The sequence below is a fragment of the Natator depressus genome, chromosome 13 (assembly GCF_965152275.1).
Source record: "Natator depressus isolate rNatDep1 chromosome 13, rNatDep2.hap1, whole genome shotgun sequence".
Lineage (NCBI taxonomy): Eukaryota > Metazoa > Chordata > Testudines > Cheloniidae > Natator > Natator depressus.
In genome coordinates, this window is record NC_134246.1 from 8,643,695 (window position 1) to 8,665,355 (window position 21,661).

At 39.7% G+C, this 21,661-nt stretch overlaps 2 protein-coding genes across 3 annotated transcripts in view; one reads left to right on the forward strand and one right to left on the reverse strand.

The window, feature by feature from the left end:
- The window catches only part of SS18L1 (SS18L1 subunit of BAF chromatin remodeling complex), a 36,742-nt gene extending 26,112 nt beyond the window's left edge, over window positions 1-10,630 (reverse strand). The window contains exons 1-3 of one of the 2 annotated variants that reach the window (XM_074969669.1): window positions 10,231-10,630; window positions 3,582-3,658; window positions 1,132-1,216 (exon numbers count right to left, since the gene is read on the reverse strand). In XM_074969669.1, coding sequence (XP_074825770.1) covers window positions 1,132-1,216; window positions 3,582-3,658; window positions 10,231-10,299 — 231 coding nt within the window. In that variant the 5' untranslated portion in view covers window positions 10,300-10,630. The remainder of the gene's footprint in view (window positions 1-1,131; window positions 1,217-3,581; window positions 3,659-10,230) is intronic. The other variant, XM_074969668.1, reaches the window with a different exon arrangement.
- Window positions 10,631-10,962: 332 nt separating this feature from the next.
- Window positions 10,963-19,882, forward strand: PSMA7 (proteasome 20S subunit alpha 7). The gene is made up of 7 exons (XM_074969670.1): window positions 10,963-11,142; window positions 14,287-14,413; window positions 15,739-15,863; window positions 17,487-17,609; window positions 18,525-18,644; window positions 19,271-19,333; window positions 19,669-19,882. Exons 1-7 carry the CDS (start codon window positions 11,047-11,049, stop codon window positions 19,759-19,761), a joined length of 747 nt encoding a protein of 248 aa, XP_074825771.1. The 5' UTR covers window positions 10,963-11,046; the 3' UTR covers window positions 19,762-19,882.
- Window positions 19,883-21,661: the final 1,779 nt, after the last annotated feature.

Sequence of the window (21,661 nt, forward strand, 5' to 3'; positions counted from 1 at the left end):
AAGAAGGGGAAGCAGATTTTTGGTTAGGTTTTAATTAGAAAAATAATAACCCTGAAACTAACCTTATTATGAATACAAACTGACTCATCTGAAAGTGTGCTTCCAGATTTTAATCTTACAGATTTGGGGCCTGATCCTGCAAACCTTTATTCACATAAGTATTCCTTATTAGCCACTGGAACAATTTACCAAGGGTTATGGTGGATTTTCCATTATTGGAAATTTTTAAATCAAGATTGGATGTTTTTCTAAAAGATGTTCTCTAGTTCAAACAGGAATTAACTCAAGGAAATCCTATGGCCTGTGTTATGCAGAAGGCCTACATGATCACAGTGGCCCCTTCTGGCAGCAGAATCTAAGAAAATATGGTCTCAATCCTGCAGTTCCTATGCACGCAAAAATGCCTTTGAAGTCAGTGGGAGTTTTTCCTGCAAGAGTACTGCAGAAACAAACCCCATATCTTTAGATCACAGCTGTCAATCTGGCATAGGCATTTTGCATGATTCTGTCACTGAAGTCAATGACAAAGCTGCTATGGACTTCGGTGGTGCAGGACCAGACCTTTACAATAGGCATATCACCAAAAAAACAGGCTGATAGTTTATGAAGAAACATTATGCAATATATAATCATGAACTGGTGGCAGATTTAAGGACCAATGTACTGGTACCTTTCAGGACTAGAAATGGCAGCCTTGTACCATGAGAAAGGGAAGTTTCCAGTGGCACACACAGCACTTGGTTAAACCCTAAGAAGGTCCTGAGATATTAGCACATACACTAGTGACATTTTAAAATACAGAAAAGCTATTTTTGGTTATTTAGAGATTTTTTAATAGATCCTGTTGAACCCTGTACAGTTGGATTCATGGTAATTTAGGCACCTGGCTCTGCAGGTGGCAGGATTAAAAAAAAAGTCCCGATAAATATTTAAAAATCAATAAAAACTTCCATAGAGTAGTTTTTCTATTACTGTCTGTTGAAATCCAGAACTTTTTTTTCAGTATTTTTTTCCTAAAAAGGTTTATTAAAAATGGCTAACTAGTAACAGCTTTTTGTCACCAATCAATACTCAAATAATTGTCTCCTTGGTATAGTTAACATTGTATTTGATGTTAGTATTGGTACTTACTGCAGGAAGCAGGGACTGCATATTCTGGTTAGAGTCTGCTATTGTTGCCAGGTAAACCAGGTTTCTGTGCAAGATTTGTTGGTATCTAAAAGATAAGGAATAGAGCTTACTTTGGGAAGACTTAGCAATACCAACATATCCCATTTCATGAATTCATTGCAGCCTTGGCTTCTCTGTGCTATCTATAACTCATCGGTAAATGTAAATTAGCCCACTCTCTTCCCATCTTAATAATAATAATGACCATTTCTGTCCTGCCTCTTTTCAGAAAGTCTCAAAATACTCAGCAACTGTTTTACAAACAGGTAAATTCAGCAAGTAAAGTTGGTGAGAGAGACAAGCTTTCAAGCTTACACAGAGCTTTTTTTGGGGTCTCAATAAAATATATTACCTCGCCCACCTTGCCTCTCTAATACCTTGGGACCAGCATGACTACTACAACCCTGCATACGTACTTGTTTGAAAACCCACTGAACGAGTGGCAGAGACAGGTATTGAGCCTAGAGACTTGATTTCTTGTCCCCTGCTCTAACAACTGGTCACTTTATGTCAACACAGTCCTAAAGAGTATAAATTCTGGAGCTCCAGAAAACAAAACCTTTTTGCCCTGCAAGCAAGCTCAGGAGAACAACACCCTTTCAAGAGTGCTTTAACTCGCATGCTTACTGCCATCCACTAAAACCATCTGAAACATTCATGCTTCCTCCCAGTCATCAGTGAACTTGAAAAGATCGTGATGAGAAGCAGGAGAGAACCTAGAAACAAAACATTAAAAACTGTGCCACTGTCCCAGGAGGAAATTCAAACTTCTGGAAGCTGGAGAGGCACCAAAAAAGCAAAAGGTAACTTCTTTTACTGTATGACTTTTCTTTTGGTGGGCGGTGGGGGAAAATGAGGTAGCAAAATGAATCCAGAACAGTGACAAGAATGAAAGTGATGGAAAGGAGGAGAGAAGCATGGTGCAGAGAAGGTACCTGAACTCCTAAGGCTTTGAGTTATTTTTTAGTGTTCAGGATCTTTTGTGAGTAAATACCAGTGCAGGAAGTAAATACCCATCTCCCTACAGAAAAGGATTCAGATCTCCTGTGATGAAGTCTTGAATCATTAGCACATAACAAGGCAAATGCCTCTCTCTCTGTATACACACTTTCCTTTTTGAAAGAATAACAGCTTTCTCATGCCTGCCCTCCCTCAACTTGACCCCTCATTGGGCAGGTTTGGCCTGTTCCTACTGAAATCTAATCCATGTTTACAGTAAAAGTGCATTGCCTTCATGATTAAGAACAATAAGTAGTGATGGAAACTAACAAGCCTTTATTCATTTTATTTTGACATGGATCACCAAAATCCTTGATCTCTAAAAATTAAATCCCCTTCTGATAAAACTATATTATCAACTTTTGCATACTATAAAATAATTACCTACCTTCTGATATTTATCTCCTTTATTTTGCCATAATCCTACATTCACACGTCCTTATAATTATTTTTGTAAGCGATGTGTTGAGAATATTTTAAAGACTAATCATTTTCTTTATGAGTTTACAGAATTATATACAGACCTACAGTCTTATGATATTCTTATGTTATGTCTCCCCTGACTGTACATGCATAGCGGGAGTTACCTGTATATGCCTCATAAGAGGAATATACCCTTTAAGGGCAAAACAGATCCTAGCTTTCATTTTCATATGGTAAAGACTCTTTTCACACACTAGTTGGGCATGTTTTTAAAAACAGCATAAATGTGGTATCATTCAATAATAGCCCAATCCTATGAGTTTTGCCTGCATCATGAGTGCAGGATTGGGTCCTAAAAGAAAATACTGTCTTTTCCAGGCAAAACCCCAAATTTCCCACAATTCACTTCTACTTCAGATATAGCCTATGGGGCCAGTCCTGCAGTTGATCCACACTTGATTTCAGTGGGAATTCTGCATGCAAAATAATTCAGGATCAGGTCGACATAAATTTCAAATTATTCTTCATGTTTTTTAAAAATCAAAACTGCCATGATCCTTCCTCATTCCCAGTGTTGCTCTTCCACTGAGGACAGTGATGTGCAAGTCACAAACTAGGGTCAGTTTTAAAATTTTCCTTTGAAAACTGATGAAATATTCAACTTTCTTGCTTATTTTCAGAAGGTGTTCTTTACCTCTTATCACCAACACCACTACTGTCTTGATTTCTGCACAGATTTTCCTTTGCTTTGATATATTATTGCTCCTGATATTTTGTACAACTACATTGCTCAAAATATCCAAGATGAAAAAAAATACGGTGTCCCAAGAATAATTTATACTTGTTGACACATGGTAAATCTTAGAAAATTAGCACTCCATGTACTCTTGCCAGTGGCAGTTGTGCAACACTATTCAGAGTATTCTTCTTGCACTTTGTTGTAAGAACAGGAATAATATCCAAAATATTCCAAAGTAAATAATACTCACTGAGTACATTCTGCTGTTTTGCCTTTGCTCTGATAGTCCATAATACACTGTATTAAGTGGTGATTTTCATCTAGCATCTGGATAAAAAAAAATGATCAAAATACTTGTTACTATGCGATAAGACTAAAAACACACCAAGTTCTGCTATATGTTTCTTCCTTCTGTGATATTCCACTTTCACTCGGTCTTAGCTTGATGGTTCTTTGTGCATGTCTGTTGCCTCCAGGTATTTATGAAGTTCCTAGACTGGAACAGGAATATTAATATGGAATCAAAACTTCCAACTACTCCCCAAAGTCAAATTTATTTATTGAACATTACTATAAAATAAACTCCTGAGGGGGGAGTCCATTTTGTGTTAATCTTAGTCTGTAACTATTATATCTTATGGCTGAACAGAAATAACAGAACAGAAAAATATGACCAAAAAGATACAAAACTTCCTTATTAAAATACTCAGTGCATTGCTCTGGTTTCAGAGTACAATTTTTATGAAAGGTTCACTAAACACAACCCACAAAATTTTACAATTTGAGTTCATTTTAAATGGAGGAAAAATCAGAAATGAAAGATGATACATCTTATACTACTTAAAATATGTTTCCATAAAATTACAGCTCACAAAAGTTGTACTGTAGGCTTACATCTCATTGGTAGTTAATACTGTAAAGAATAAATATGTCAATACTATTTCTGTATTTTAGGTAGTGATTATTATTACCTAACATTAATATTGTGGTGGAACTAAGAGGGCTCAAACAGGTGAGGTCCCTATTGTGCTAGGTACTGTACAAAGATATAGTAAACAGTCCCTGCCCCAAAAGCTTACAGTATAAAATATGTTGGATGTTTGATTTAAAAATACACACATGAATATAAACAAATTGCAACATTAACCTTTTTATGCCCTCATCCCTTTTGCATTCCAGGACCATGGCCTTATGAATGCGTATCTGTTCTGCTCATCTTTAGGAGAAAACGTAGGTTGTACATCCATGTGAGCCCACTAAGACATATTGTTACAGTTTGCCAGAAAGATTCTTGAACAGTAACAATCCCTGAGGCTACTCTGGATCCTTCTATAAGATATGGAAAAAGGCAGATATGTAGATACCATGGGAGGAGTCTGGACTCTACAGGTAAAGGGAGCATTGAAACCCCCCCCCCCCAGCATGTACTGTATTTAGTACCAATCACCAACTCCATATCTAAGCTCCAGAATCCTATATGGGAGTGTCACAAGAACATATTTAAATTTTACATTTTTTGTTGAATTTGGGAAGTTTCCTTTCTTGCATTTAGTAACAATTACAAAATGCAAGAAATGAAACCTGACAGATATGACAGTTATAAAACCTCAACCTCCTGGTATTTGCATATAAATCTATGTTTCATAGATGATGGGGACAGGCTAACAAGTCTGCAGGCACAGAAAACTCCCAAGGTGTTTGCCGTGTGCCTCACTGTTCTTTAAGCCACAAAGGCTCGCCAAATAGATACTTCACAAAGGGCTGTGTAATTGGGCCATGGGGCACCCTGTGGCTTTTAAACGAAGTAGACCCACTGACTGATCCCCATCTGATCCTTATAGCCTGCAGCTGCAAACTGTGCAATCTGTCACAATTAGCTCAGGAGGCCCCAGTTTAATAAATTAGGGGAGGTCCTTTTATCTGAATATGCAATTCCCTTGATCTGGGATATGAAACATGTATACATGAAAACGTTCACTTCAGAGCCCTTTTAAAAGTAACCACCTAAGAGCAGCTACTCCTAGTCTAGAGGAGACATAACTCCTAGATTCCCAAAAAACTGCACATCAGCCAGGGTACAAGTCTAGGCAGCTTTCAGAGTATCTCTGTATGGTCTCACACCTCATTCCACCCCATCTCCAAAACGCCTTTGCATGTTCCATAGGCCATGGAGCAGGCTTGCTGCAATGCAGTGCAGCACGTGAAGTAACTTCTGCTACAATGAGTAACCTATTTGTACACAAGTGGTCTGTAAGATACAATACTTATGGAACAGCCATGAGAACCTCTGTTTAGTATTGGGACCAAGAGTTATATGAGCTCCCTTTGCCATGCATCTCAAATCCACTGGTTCATATGCATGATTTTTTAATAGCCTTACAACATATGTCTGAGTTGAGCTATGTATTTTCTCCAAGTATTTCTCCCTCAGGAACACATTTCACACAATGATTCCCAAATTGATCCTTCTACAACAACATCAGGAAAACTGTGTAATTCCCCTGCCAGTTATGTACAATTTTTAAAGGGTCTATTCTGAAATATGGAACTTTCCTTTTCCATTTATTGGAAACATAAGCCCTGCCCATCATCACAGCAAAGAGTGGGTTAATAACCATTTTAATCAAATAAATTCATCTCCTTTATCTCAAACCTCTGAACCTGAGTAAAAAGCTTTGATAGGGCCAATAATACAGCCTTTTAGCTCCCCACTGTGGAGGCTGTTAAAAAATCTTACATGCTAGTAAAGTAGTTATAAGTCTGATGATAGTTGTTTTAAATGGGCAACAAGCCATCAGATGGTTCTGTTCTAATTAAAAGTTATGTGCTGGATTTTAGAGAAGTTTGGCCATAATACAGGTTCATCCATATCTTTGTTGAGCCATTTGCTGTGCATTTTTATAGTACATTTATAGGCATATATATTTTTAGAGGATTTAGCTAAAGTATACAACACTACAGAATCAATGGGTTTACTTTGTAGTCCTTAACGCCAGATAGATTGTTGCCAGGCAGAGGCAGTTTCTCCACCAAATATCTGCATCTGATTCTAAAATACCTTTAAAAAATATCCATGGAACCGTATCATTGTCAGACAGTAAACATACTTTTACAGAGATTAAGTTCACATAAAATAATTTCAGACTATCCAGCCCTGCAGTACAGCAAATTAAGAAGCTAGCATGTGAAGCATACTGCACTTGAAGAAGCACAATTTGAAATCTGCATCACTGACTAGATTGAAACTGCATTCACAGGAGAATTACATCACTCAATGTGTTTTTGCTCTTTGAAGTAGTTCTATTCTGAGATAGAGAAAAATTTTGAGTAACCATGCACCAGTGAGATGATGCATGGCAGTAGAATAGATCAAAAGCTTCAATGGACTAGTCTATGCCTTAAGCAAGTTGTAGAGTGGTTAACTTGTTTCCAAAAAATTAGTGTTCCTGGGTAAAATGCAAGAGAGAGCATTTCATCATACAACCTACACTGCCTAAAATTCACATTTTGCTTATTGTAAAATGGTTTCAAAGACGGAATTATTTTGGTCTCCACCAATTTCTTATTCTTGCGAATACAGACTAACATGGCTGCTTCTCTGAAACCAATTTCTTAGTGAGTTTAAGGTCTGCTATAGTATTTTTTATTATTTCCTTGATAATTTGTGGTGAACTTTCTACAAGTGAAAGAATGGCGAGATAAAAGAGTAAAGAAAGCAATATTTATAAAATTAGGGCCTGATCTGGCAAACAACTTAGACTGAGATCCTCAAAGTATTTAGTCACCTAACTGCCATTGAAATTAATGGAAGTTAGGCACCTAAATACCTTGAGGATCTGCACCTTACTTATCAGGCATAGTCTATACTACTGTGCGTAGTCCCATTAAAGTCAATCATAAAGATGTGCATGGTTGTAAGTACTGATAGTAAGTGCTTGCATGATTGTGCCTGTGTTTTTAAATTTACTTTATCAGGAAATGTGAAACATTCATTAAATATTTTCCACACAAAGTCAGTATTAATTCATCCATATAGCTGCGTGTTCTATTTAAGGGATCATTCTTGACAAATTTACATACAGCCAAAGGACCAAACATGGAAAAATTGGCAAAAGCAGTATTATCATATTCCTGTCTTCTAGCCAACAGCAACCCCACACACAGCTCAAGATTTCTTTGGCTTCTGTATTTGTGCAGACAGAAGGGGTGTGTCATAGGGGTGTGTCATTACCAGGCATGGGGGCGTACTTGCAGATCACATACCCTGCCTGCTAGGGTTGGCAACATCCCTCTGTGACTCCTGTCATGAAGGGTCTGAGGAATGGAGGTTCTATTGTATCCTGATGTGGCAGACCTTCAGGGTGTACCTACCTCCCGGAAGGTAATGGGAGGAGTCATAGTCATGGCAGACATGATCCACATTTCTCCTTTACGTTTTCTACTATGCACTTATGCACACACGGGAACCTGGATTTCGCACTGAATCTTTATGAGCAAAATACTCCTGTCTGATTCACAGTGAAGCTCTTTGTTTCATATTCTGCATTCATGATGCAGAAATTCCCAGTGCAGAATTGGTGGAAAACAGAAAACAGTTCTGCAGAGCAGCATGGAGAGGGTAACTTTGCTGAAAAACATTACTTATCTTACAGGATGCGAGAAAACCTTTTAAAGCATCACTAATAAATGTCTCAGCTGATAGCAAACTCACATCTAGGAAAGCAGGCTTAGAGATCAAGTCTCGTCTATGGATGTGTGTTCATATCGAGTACTGGGACTCTGGTGATACTTTAAAAGCTTGCTGCACTAATAAAAGGGCTCTTTGTGTGCGATAATAAATTTAAATCCATTTTGCTCATTGCAAAAAGAATAGGGAATAGTTCTGGTGTCCTGACAGTTACTACATTAAAAAAGGACAAGTTTCTGATCTCAGCTGCACGGGAGTACACATAGGGTTAACGTCAATGCCCAGCCTTGCTCATGAGCTAATGCTAGGTACACAATCACCAATTCTGCAATCCTAGTGGTTCAAAAAGTCTCACTTTCTTCAAGGAAAGTTTTGTGTAAGTAATGTAGTATTGGAATAGTAAAGGCTTTGAAGGAGCCATTGAAATTGAGTTAGTAACATGTATGATGAAAATTAGTTGCTTATGTATTTAAACATACAAGTAAAAATTGTGCATTTTTGTGAATTTTTTTTTATTTAACTGGTATACAATTTTGGCTCCTAAAGAGAACACTGTTGTGGATTCCCAAAGTTACTGTCCCACAATTAATTTTGACCCCGACTTCTAATCTATGATTATAAAGCCCACGGAGTTATTTATGTGCTTGTTTCCAGACAAAAACTTCAGTGCTTTTTGAAAAAGAAAATTGCTCCACATTCATGAACAATTCAACAGCTCAGCATACATGAGCAATCCTAAAGTAACAAGTCATTGAGTGTACCTGATAGAGGGAGTATTTTTTATATTTGAAACAAAATAGATTTCAGTTCCAAGATATCAATGCTTTGAAAATTGAGAGAATTATGAAAATTCTTTAATTGTCCTTTTTCATGGAAATTAATCAAAAGTCATTTTAAAAGGACTACATTAAATGAATTGTGAAAGTCTATCTTAAATACACAGACATCCAGTGTTAAGGATAAAACTCCATCCTTAACCACTAGTGCCTAAATATTTCAGCATTTAAAAGTAAGTGGATGTGATTCCAATATCACATGTGCGGCAAGACAAAGACACAAGGGGATGAATTTCAGATTGAATCTCCTGGTATTTACAGATGTACACCAGGCTCTTAACTCTTTAAGGTAGTTTGTCCTGCCTTAATTCTCCCGTACTTTGATCATATCCTCCATTAGATTAATTCCCCTATAATTCATAAAACTGACAATAGATGATCGCTTGGCTCTGGAAGAAATGCTGATGAGCAACTGATTACTCTCTCAGCACTGACACCTTTTGTGCGTGAGTGTGTTCATCATTATAATTTACAAATGAACCATATTAGACCTTTATTCCTTAGTTCCAGTGCACTGACTAGACAACCTCCTGCACAGCCAGCATTTCTAAAGCAGAGCAAAGCATGACATAAAATACACAGTGGAACTAGAAATTACAGGTACTGTTTAAGTAAACCAGACCGAGGGCACAGACATGTTCTGTATTGACATCTCCACACCTCTTCCATTATTTACAGTTATCTCACCAGTATCTCACCCCAGGCAGGTGGCAGGTTAGTGAGGGTAAGTATGTATCTCCTCACCCTTCTGTTATTTTCTTACAAATACCCATCATAACTTCCAAAGTCGGTACCCTCAGCTTTGGCCTCCAGACGAAACCCAGGCTGAGTCTGCAGAGAAAATCCTTTAAAACCTTTACCTGCTAAACATTATACATGAACAACTGCAATTCCTAATAAAAATCCTTTGGAGGATGGCAATGAGCATCTTTATTGCAACACTTCAGTACCTCCCTCCATATTTTAAAAGATTAAAATCCTGCAACCATTCAAAAAAAAAAAACTTGTCAATTCACTGAGACAATTTTTTTTTTGTTAAGCGCTTATATGCGGTCCAAAATGTGCAGATCCCTGCCTGCAATTTATCCCTGGCATTTTTTTTCTTTGCAAGCACGAAAGATAATATGCAGTGAATTTTCTATTCTGCAGATCCTTCTCTGGCTGCTTCCCTTCTCTCTTTTTGCAGTGATCTGAACACCTTTGCTTTGTTCCACCTCCTCCTCCTACTCCCCCCTCCAGCTGTCCATCTTCCCAACCCTTGCAAATTCACTAGTTTTCATGATCACTTTAGAATTAAGCCTCCTTCCCCAGCCACAGCACCACAGAGGGGATATATAAATAACATTTCTTGTCTGTATAAAAGCATGCTTTTTTACCTTCTGGATAGTTTGCTGGGTGACCTCCCCTTTGCCTCTCGGGCGAGCAGAAGCAAAGGCAACCGACATGGTGGGGTTTTTTAATGTGTCTATAATATATTGCTCCTAGGCTCTAATAATATTGTTATTATCTGGCTGCTATTGCTGTGCAAAGATTCTCCGCAGTGCATGGGGAGGGGAGCCAGCGCAGATGGTACAATCTGTGCCCTGCAATGAGCCAGGGGCACTGCACCACGAGCCTGCATGCACCACCCTCGCCCTGATCCCAAAGCAAGGTGGGGAGCCAGTTGCTGAGATTTGGGGAGGAGGAGTAAAGGCAACCGAGTTGTCCCCCCCTCTTCCCCTCCTCCCCTTTGATCTGCACATGGTGCATCCCTGCTGCTGGGTTTCCTGTCGCAGGCGAACAGCATCTTTCTGCCTTTGCCAACAGCGGCCGAGTGCGTCAAGTGCGTAGGAAAAGAAGCAGGGTACGCCAAGCGCGTGGGGGGAAACAGACCCCACGATCAGCCTAATGCATACGTCAAATGCGTAGGGGAGGCTGACAGCAACTTGGTACGCCAACGGCGTAGCCAAGACGCCTGGCATTCCGGGTTGCCTGCGATCCTCCTGCCAAGGACGTACGTCAGGATGGAGATCCGCCTACACATTTGGCGCGAGGGCCGCCTTTGGCGTGCGGTGCGCACGGCGCGGCTCCGGAAGCGGCGCGCGCGGCAGGGCGGGGGATGAGTGTGCTGTTTTGAGCGGGCGGAGGGAGGGAGGCGGCTGGTTCCGGTCTGGGCAGCTCGGCAGGCCCCGGGGAAGCGGCGGGCCGGAGTCATGAGCTACGATCGGGCCATCACCGTCTTCTCGCCGGACGGCCACCTCTTCCAGGTGGAGTACGCGCAGGAGGCGGTGAAGAAGGGCTCCACGGCGGTGAGTGAGGGCCGGGGCCGGGGCCGGGGCCGGGCCGCGCCGCGCCGCGCCGCCTCGCCTCGGGGAATGGCCGCCGCTCCGAGGGCCGCGGGGCGAGCGTGGAGGGGCGCCCGCGGGCAGGGCTCGAGCGGGGGGGGGGTGTCTGTGGAGAGATGGGGGTACCTGAGGGAGGGGTGGTGCGGAGAAGGGGCCGGGGCAGTAGTGGGGGGCCTGAGGGAGGGGGAGATCGGGGGGCTGGGCGCCGTAGAGGGGCCTGAGGGGAAGGGGGTGAAGGGGCTGGGCGCCGTAGAGGGGCCTGAGGGGCCGGGGGGGGAAGGGGCTGGGCGCCGTAGAGGGGCCTGAGGGGAAGGGGCTGGGCGCCGTAGAGGGGCCTGAGGGGGAGATATGGGGATGTCTGGTGGGAATTGGGGCAGTAGTGGGGAGAACGCGCCTGGCAGTGGTTGCATGTGGTGGGAACACCCCGGGCGGGCGTGCGATGTATGACAGGACAGGAAGCTCCTGCGATCAGAGCCCGTTGTCTTGGGAAGCCCCCACCCCATAAGTCTTTCCCCGGGACACTGGCACAGCTGGGAGCTGGGTGACCAGCTACCGTTTGGCCTTTGAGACTCTGCAGCTCCCTGTCTCCCACTAGAGAAAGCTGGACTGAGCTGGCGTCCCGGGGGGGGGGGGGGGGGTGTCTGACGCTGCCAGAGCGTGTGTAGTGTGGGCTGGTCTGTGTACTAAAGCACACTAGGCAGAGCCCCTTTGGCTGTAGCTCTCTGAAGGAGAGAGCTTTAAAAAAAAAATGCTGGAGTTCTAAATATAATGAAACAAAATTCCTCATCTTGGGAAGAAAATTGAATACAATTGAAATGATCTACTATCCAGTCAGTAAAATCTCTCCATGCCAGAGCATAGGGTCCAACCTTGCTCCAATAATAATAAAACTACTGACATCTAATGGGAGTTTGCCAGCATAAAGTCTGCAGGAGCCCATTGTATATGGCAAGTTACTAGAAGATTGCTCTTGGGAGTTGGGAGCAAAGATCTTCTAGAACATAAGAATGGCCATACCGGGTCAGACAAAAGGTCATCTAGCCCAATATCCTGTCTTCGGACAGTGGCCAATGCCAGGTGCTTCAGAGGGAATGAACAGAACAGGTAATCCTTGAGTATCCCTCACCCATTCCCAGCTTCTGGCAAACAGAGGCTAGGGACACTTCAAAGCATGGTCTCATGAATTCTTCTTTCTGTGCTGCTTACTTGCTATGGGGCCTTGGGCACATAACATCCCTGACTCCGTTTCCTCACTTGCAAGATGGGGATAATGCCTACTTCACTATGATTGAGTGTCCATGCTGCTTGAAAACATGAAGTGCTGTGTAAATGCAAGTTGATGGTGGTGTCTGTTTGCAAACTGGAAATTATGAAACAGACATTCTTTTGCTTTTAAATGCTTTTAAAAATGAATCCCAAATGAGTTTGTTTGTGCCCAAGTGTATAATACTAACCTATACAGTGACATAGGTGTGTTTGGCACTTTACCAAAAAAGCCCTTATCCGTAATGCACCTGTAAAGTAGATAATCTGTATTTAAAAAATTATCTGATGACAAACGTATTTTAAATACATTGGGGTGCTTATATTTTATTGAATAGTTGTATCTGGCAGTGATACTACTACAAACTTGAGCCCCAAACCAGTAAGTCATTACAAGTCATTGAGGCAAATAGTGTGTGGAGGAATGAGTTCTGACAGCTGCTGCATGCCTTTTTGGCTACACGCTGTTTTCTACAAGATTGAACTAGCTGGGTAGCCTTGTATCTGGGGAAAAGGTGGAGGGTGTAAATTTGTTCAGGGTGACAGCAATAGCAAAAAAATGGAAGGCCTGATTCACCAGAGCACTGAACCTTGTATAGCTATTTACACCAGTGCAAAGTGGGTGCAAAATGTTGCCACTTTACAAAGTTTAGGGCAACAGTGATTCAGGTGTGGAATTGTCCCACTGGGTGTACAGAAGTGAGTTTTTAATTACTTAATGTAGTTTTCTAACTGTGGGTTATTGTTTAGCAAAAGACAACGCTGAAAAACTGTGCATCTCTTTAACTCAGCAATAACAAAACAGCTGGAAAATTTTGATCGCTTTCCAAAATATTTGCATTTGGGAAGAGCATAACAAACTTCAAGCCCAAAGGAGAATTTCAGAAAGTAATGAGAATGTGGAAGTGTCCAATGTAATCTTGGCTGCAGCTCTCATTACGTGATAATCTGTAATATGGTAAGGTTGCAAGATCTATTGGAACATCATAAATCAGACTGCTAAGAAAGAACCAAATTTTCCAGTCCCCTGTATGAAAAGCAGTGGGAATATGGATTTAACAAAAAAGCCTGTTTTCCTAAATTTGGGAAAGGGGAGGTGGGGGAAGGAGTGCACAGGATGATCTAAGAGTTTGGTATATAGAAGAAGCAACGTATGGATGAGCTGCATTTATGCTTAGGACCATGGACCAACAATCTTAGTATGTTTTGGACCTGAGGAGCAACAGCTTGTATTTGGCTCTGACTTACTACCATAACAAATACTCAGTTACGGCAGCAACAGTGTTCTTAATTCATCTTGGAATTACGTATAAAGATGCAACTACATTACAAACACTAATGTATGCTCAGAGAATTATTCTGTGGCATATTCATGATAAAGCCTCACACTTGCCAATTTCTGCTGTTTTATATAATCTGAGACTGGGAGTGGCTGGGTCATTACACATATTGAATCTATTTCCCCATGTTAAGTATCCTCTTGTCAACTGTCTAAATGGGCCATGTTTTTCTCCTGCTGATAATAACTCAATTAATTAGCCTCTTACTCCACCTTTTCATATCTTTTTTACTATATGTTCCATTCTGTGTATCCGATGAAGTGGGCTGTAGCCCACGAAAGCTTATGCTCAAATAAATTTGTTAGTCTCTAAGGTGCCACAAGTACTCCTGTTCTTTTTGTCTTATATCAGTTAATTTCCAATTTGTTGTAGACTACAACATGGAGCAAAGCATTTGAAGCTTCAAATGGAATTAATACTTTTGTAGTCATTTCAAGAAAAGTCTATACCTATCATAGGTCTGTTGGGTGTATCTTAACTGTCATTGGTTTTGAATGCATTGAAGGTTGGAGTACGAGGAAAAGAGATTGTTGTTCTTGGTGTGGAAAAGAAATCTATGGCAAAACTTCAAGATGAAAGAACTGTGAGGAAGATCTGCGCCCTTGATGACAATGTCTGCATGGCTTTTGCAGGTATGCAGTTTCTGACAGTTAAACTATTAAATACTCCTCTAGTAAGCCGGGAACAGGCTTTGGAATTAAAAGGTAGTTATTGGAGCATTGCTATACGGGATAGGGTTTATGAATGGTGAAAATCAAGTTCCTTTGGACAATTGGTGGAGGGGAGAAGAGGAGGGATTATATTTAGTTGTTTACTTATTTCCTTTGAATAAGAATGCCTAAAGGGTAATTCTATAGAACCAGCAATTTAATGAGGAAAATATCCTTATGTTAGGAGCTTGTGTGATGCAATGGATTAAACATGAGGGTGAAAACTGGGAATTCCTGTATTTTAATTCCAGCTTTGGCAGAGGTGTGCATTATGACTGAGGAGCGAGGAACAAATGGAGATAAAGTAAAAATTATTTGATCATCCATAAAATGGACATAATGTATATTAATAGGCTAAATTAAAGGAACTCTCCCCATTTGAATCTGACCAAGGTTAAATTTTACAAGCTATTATAAAACCAAAGTTCAGAATTAAAAAGACTCATTTTAAATGAATGGCTCTGCCTACAATGGTTGACGCTTTAACCTTGCAACACTAAGAACTTGAAAGTGACTTAATTGACTTACATTGACAGTGAAAGAATTTTGACTTGTCATTACTTATGCTGCTTATTTTTCATAACTCATCTTGGACAATGAAAGTTGTTAGTAACACAACTGTTCTAAAATACTATACAGTTGTAAATTATTACTCTTAGTACAGATATCCAAATCTGTAGGCCAAGGTATTCCTCTTTAGATTTAGACACATCTGTCATACTTGCAAACTAACTTTTACAGTTCTTAATCGTATATACCTATTATGGCAACAGTAGCATCAAACTTTCCCTCTAACCAAGAGGACTGGACAAGATTAATTTGGATCTGTCACCTGTGCTCATTATGAGGCAGTACAGTATATAAGCAATCTTTTCAGTAGATATAGCAGAAATCTTTTTGAGGACAGACATTTTGCTAAACTGTTACTACTTGGACTACTGATAGTTTGCTAACAAATCTTCTGGACACTTGTTCGAGCATTTGTCTCTAATTCACAAGCATGAAAAATAAAAACTAAAATTAAACTTTGGTTTCACATCTTAGCTACTCAAAAATTACTGTACCTTCATGACAAGCCTAAGTAATGACATGATCTTGTCATCGTGACCCATGTCCCCTTTTTGTTACCCATCCCTCTTGTCTGAATGTAGATTGCGAGCCCCTTTCGGGTAGGACTGTCTATCTTATTTATCTATCTGGTGCTAAATACACATTTGAGCACATAGTGAATCATATTATCATTGCAGGGCTCACAGCGGATGCCAGAATAGTTATAAATAGGGCTCGTGTGGAGTGTCAAAGCCATAGACTTACTGTGGAGGATCCTGTCACCGTGGAATACATCACACGTTACATCGCAAGCCTGAAACAGGTATATTAGACAACTCTCTGTACTGTTTCTCCATTCATTGCAAAAATACGGTATGGTGCCAGAGAATCAGTGGGTAAATAAAAGCTGACTTTGGTCCAAATTCTGCTGTTACACTAGTGAAAACTCAGGATAACAGAGCAGAATCTCTTCGTTGGATATTACTACTTTAGCTTCAGGCAAAGGGGAGAAACGGTTGTCATTGGTTTCTCCCAACGATGGTCCAATCCAGAAAGTTAACTTGTGCTCATTGGGACAGCATTATTGCACTTCTCGTATTATGTATTAACAGTAGAAACATGCTGATCTGCGATCTTTAATTCACACAGATTGGTTTCTCCTGCTTGCCAAGATTTACTAGCAGAACACTGTAGTGAGACCTCATTATTAAGACACTTACAAAATACATTAAAAAATTCCTAGTGTATTATTAAATTTAAAATTCAGTATCAAAATGGACAAATAGTATATTCCATGGTGCATTTTTTATTTAATCTCTTAGTAATGCATTAAACTCTGATCTCCACTATTTAGTAAGAGTCCAGTTTATGCATGGTCCATCTTTAGTGTAAGCATATCATATCAGAAAGGCAAAACATGTTTACATTCTTTCTATGAAAGTTTATTTTAGACTTCTATTTTACTGCAAGGGAATAATCTCATGTGTAATTATTTTTCATTCTGACAGATACGCAAATATTTTAGGTTTCAGAGGAGCAGCCGTGTTAGTCTGTATTCGCAAAAAGAAAAGGAGGACTTGTGGCACCTTAGAGACTAACAAATTTATTTGAGCATAAGCTTTCGTGAGCTACAGATCACTTCATCGGATGCATTCCACTGAATGCATCCGATGGAAGTGATCTGTAGCTCACGAAAGCTTATGCTTAAATAAATTTGTTAGTCTCTAAGGTGCCACAAGTAATTCAAATATTTTAAAAACTTTACCTGTGGCCCAAATTCCTGCCAAAATAATTGGGCAAGAAAGCAGGATTGGGCCTCTATACTGACGGAAATGGAATGTGGGTGCTCTTTAACATAGTGAAGCAACACCAGCTGTGGAGTAGGCTGCTTCTCATCACAAAGTATCTAAATTCTGAGAGACTTGGGATCTTGGCAGCTATTGGACTTACAGAACAGTAACTTTTGTGTTAAGAATCAGCATGTTTCAGCTTCACCTCCATGTCTTTTGGGGGCTTTTAATGGGTTTTCTAAGTCATGTCAATACATATTAGTAAAGCTTTTTTTTTTTTTGCATTCTTTGTGACCATCACATCTGCTAATCAATTTACACAAGTTACATTCCTAGATACCTCCTGAATATCTTAACATGAAACAAGAACAATGATATTTCACTTTTTTTTTAATGTGGTAGTACTTAATTCAGCAGTATCTAAGAGAGGCTATTATTTTGGAACCATCCTCTTACCTGCTATAGTTTATGGGTGACCTGCAGTACAAGCAAATATTATCTTGAAACCTCAGCAAGGGGAGAAAAGGTCCCAGTAACAAATTATAGGAAATACTTACGATAAACTGTCTTTTTATGTAACTTTTATACAACTACTACTTTAGAAATCCATATGCTTTGTATGTTTCTGAAATAAGCTCTGTCTTGATTCTCATCAGCGATATACTCAAAGTAATGGCCGCAGACCTTTTGGGATCTCTGCACTTATTGTGGGATTTGACTTCGATGGAACTCCCAGGCTCTATCAGACTGACCCTTCTGGCACTTACCATGCTTGGAAGGTGAGTTGACTCTGTCTCCTGGCTGAGATTAAATGAAATGTCATTCAGCAGCTAATTTATCCTCTCGGGAGATCATATCTTGCTGGGAGATGGACTTGGTAGTTCTTATTCTATGTGTCTGAGAGCCAGTGGAGAGCTGTCTGTTGACATGGTGCTAGCTTGTCTGCTGCAAAAATGTTCTAAGACAGCAACAAATATAATACTGTGGATGTCAGGTGATTACAAATAGGATGGAGGTGGTCTGCCCAACTGTGAATGGGAGAGAATACGTCCATTAGACAGAAACAGAATGTCTGTTAAAATGTGGTCAAGGGACAGAAAAGTTTGAATACTCCATATCTAATAGGTGTCTCATCTGTGATACTATGTGAATTGTAAGTTTTTTATCTTCTGCCTGAAAATGTCAGCAAAAATCATCACAGTTTGGTAAAATAACGAAATTTAGCACCAACTACACACTGTGCATGTTTATGCCCACTTTAATATGTAAAAATACTTGATTTTCATATTCCACCCTCCCCCCCCCCCTTAAAGTTGAGACTTAAAAGTAGTGACCAAAATTTAGTAGGGCTAGCAACACACAGAATAAAACTTTACTTTGGAAATCTTACCCCATCCTCCTGAAAACACACACATGCTTATGTGGTGGTGTTTAAGTATCTTCCAACCCTTTTTTTATAGTGATCTTGGCTTCACTTGTTTAACGTGGGTGAGTGGCAATGATACTATCAAGTAGGCTGTTGAATCTTCTGAATGGTTATTAATCCAGTCTTGCGATCATTATACGCACAACAGAGTATGCGGTCTATTGGGTATTTTGCATCGTTTTCTGTTTGTATTTTCTCTATGAAGTGTACTTTAAAAAGTATTAAATCCCCCCAAACTTGTATCTACCATTTTCTGCAATTGTTCTAGGCTAATGCCATTGGGAGAGGAGCCAAGTCTGTGCGTGAATTCCTGGAGAAAAACTATACTGATGAAGCCATTGAAACAGATGATCTGACCATTAAACTTGTCATCAAGGCTCTTCTTGAAGTGAGTCTGATTCAACAACCTGCTGATGGTTTCCTGTGTGTGTAGGCTGCTGTTTCTCAAGTCTATCCAGTTCATTCACCATAACTTCTAGAATTTATCATAAATGATATTCTCCATTCTAGTCTGAGGGCACTAGATACTGAGCTGTAGATTGAGCTACAAAATACTTCTTAAACAACCGATTTTTACCAGGACTGTGTAAGAATCTACCAGTTTTCTTGTGAAGAATAATTTTTTAAAAATCAGACTTAAGCTTTGGATATTGGCACACAAAATTCATTCTGAACATACTTAAGCCATGTGCACTAGCTTATTCCTTGTGTTCGGTTGTATGCACTTAGAACTGAACGAATAACCCTACAACTCATAGTCCCTCGGACTTCTGAAGGAACTTTTAATTGGTGCAAGTGTACATAATCTATGCACTGAGGTGGAGTACGGTTCAGTAGACTAAAGAAGCTTATTATTTTGCAGTGCTAATATTTGTAATGAAATATGCAGCTCTGAGCTAATGGAAAGAGAAATGTAAAGCTCCCATCAGTTACTCTCTTAGGGAGACTTAATCAGAATTGATATATGGAATAGAATTTCTCATTCTAAACCTTTCAACTCTTTGGCTACTTCAGGTTGTACAGTCAGGTGGGAAAAACATAGAGCTGGCCGTTATGAGAAGAGATCAGCCGCTCAAGGTAACTGTCGTTTTAATAATATTGTTCACCTTCACTACTCCTCTGATGCTTGTTTCTCTACTGCGCTCCATGTAGAATTCCCATTGACTTCTACAGCAGCTCTGCATTTCAGGGCAGTTGCAGAATTGTATTTCTAACTAATACAAATACTCTCAACGTGCCTTGTAGTTTTGGAAGCTTCTTTTGCCTTTGTGTTTGCTTACAGATAGACCCTCGCCCCTGCACAATATTACAGTATTGATTTAATTCTTATCAGAAGTAGATCTTTCACATTCAAATAAAGTCTCTGTGGGTATCTTAAGGGTCACCTATGGTCTCTTTTGTTTGTTTTTAAGATTTTAAGTCCTGAAGAAATTGAGAAGTATGTTGCTGAAATTGAAAAAGAAAAGGAAGAGAATGAAAAGAAAAAACAGAAGAAAACATCATGATGAATGAAATCAAATGGCATAGCTGCTTGTTTTTAATTCAGATCATGGGTTATTCTGTACAGAGATGTAGGCGTTCCATTGACTCACACGTACTGTGCCCCTCTGAGACATAAAATAAACCTACTGATTTTTTTTAAGCTTTTTATTTTAAATAAATCTACTTGTTCCTTGGATTTTAAACTAGGCTTATGCAGCTAGTTACAAAAGAGTGCTAGTAATCTATTAAAGGACACAAAGGTGTATTCACACCATTCTTATTTATAATCTCTCTTGAACCTTGCCACTGATATTCTTGTTCAATAATTATTTCCCACTATCACTCCTGCAATCTGGCTTGCTTATAATCCTAAATTGCTATAACACACAGGCCCAACTCAGTGATTCTTTTTCTCATTTGACAATGCTTTTAATTTTACAAAAGTTCCTCATACGTGGTAATCTAGATTAGAAGTCATATTTAACAAAGTCATTTCTATAATAAAAACAAATCTGGGCTAAATTGACTAGATTTAGCTGCTCTATCAGCAGAGTAGGCACCATAACACTTCAATGTTGTGAAAGTGTGTAACATGCTAGAGCTAGCTTAGGTGGTGCATTTGACACTCATTTTGAAATAATGCAAATTCTATTTATCTGAATGTGACTTGGAGTAAACAAACTACTATCTTGAACTGCCTGTTAAGCTGCTATTAATCTATAAATCCACTTTCTGTATTTAAATAGCTGCAAAAGTTTTTTGCAGCTGATGCAACAACAAGCATCAAACTGTCCCATTTTCCAGAGATTGATTCTCAGTCACTTAACACCAGTCTCTCCTTCTGAAAGGGAGCTGTGATTTTCCTCTAGTTTCTTACTACTCTCCCTCCTGTCTAGTTCCAGCAGCATTCATAGTCTGTTCAGCTTTTCATTCTGAGAGTCCACTTTTTCCATTCTTGTACAAGCTCAGCTCAGCTTTATCTTCTGCTCTTCTGAAAGCTGTGTCCTTAAAAATGATATTATGTGATATTTTATTTCAGAGAGGAGAACAGCTATATTGTCACCTGTACTCTTGAAAGAATGGGAAGATGGAACATCACACTAATAAGACAAGCTATCAATCTACTTTCAGTTCTGTCTTAATAGAGCATGTTTTCAGAAGAATTCAAACACTTCATAACAATGCACTACACAATTGGGTATAGAAGTCATCATTGTTTTAATGGCAAATGAACAAATGAGTTCTGAATTAGGAACAATAGCATTTGTATTGTTTGCCCAGTAAATGGAAAATAAAACTCCTCTCCCTCCACAATGCAATAGGGAGTAGTAGTTTAGATGAAGAAAGAAGAAAACAAGTGAGAGCAGCCTCAAATATGGAGGTGGAAGGACTAGAGAACTGTCTTTTTACATTGATCATAAAATGAAGCTTATCTTAAAACACTTACTCGATCCTGCAACCCATTGTGTAGTCAACTTGTAGGAGTATGGAATAAAAACTTAAGTTCTCTGCAGGACACCTTTAACAGCACTATTTGCTAAGGGAGGGGGAAGTGAGGCTTGTTACTTTGACACAAAGAAGGCCTAAAATGTACTTAAAAAAACTTCATTTGTTTTTATTTTCAAGTCAGCCTTCAAGAAGTTATGCACCAGCTGGACATTCCTGGTGCAAGATATTGCAACTGCCCCTTGGTACCACCAACCATCTCTGCTTGCTGGGGGAATCCCCACCACCAGGGCTGCAGAGCCAATCTCCACTCCCTGTGCAAAGTCTAGTAACACAAAGGCAACAGAGCAGGTAGAGAATCCTACCCCTGTGACTAACACTTCAGATAAAGGAAACCTGCATTAAAGATTCAACACCCCACTCATTCAATTAGTGTTAGGGTTGGTCTGCAAACTTCCACCAAAATAATGTGACTTG

Excerpts from the sequence above, each read along its gene's own strand:
- PSMA7 (XM_074969670.1), top strand. The coding sequence starts at position 11,047 with ATGAGCTACGATCGGGCCATCACCGTCTTCTCGCCGGACGGCCACCTC. Across the intron at positions 14,414-15,738 it reads TGTCTGCATGGCTTTTGCAG|GGCTCACAGCGGATGCCAGA; the intron begins GTATGCAGTTTC and ends TTATCATTGCAG. Across the intron at positions 15,864-17,486 it reads ACATCGCAAGCCTGAAACAG|CGATATACTCAAAGTAATGG; the intron begins GTATATTAGACA and ends GATTCTCATCAG.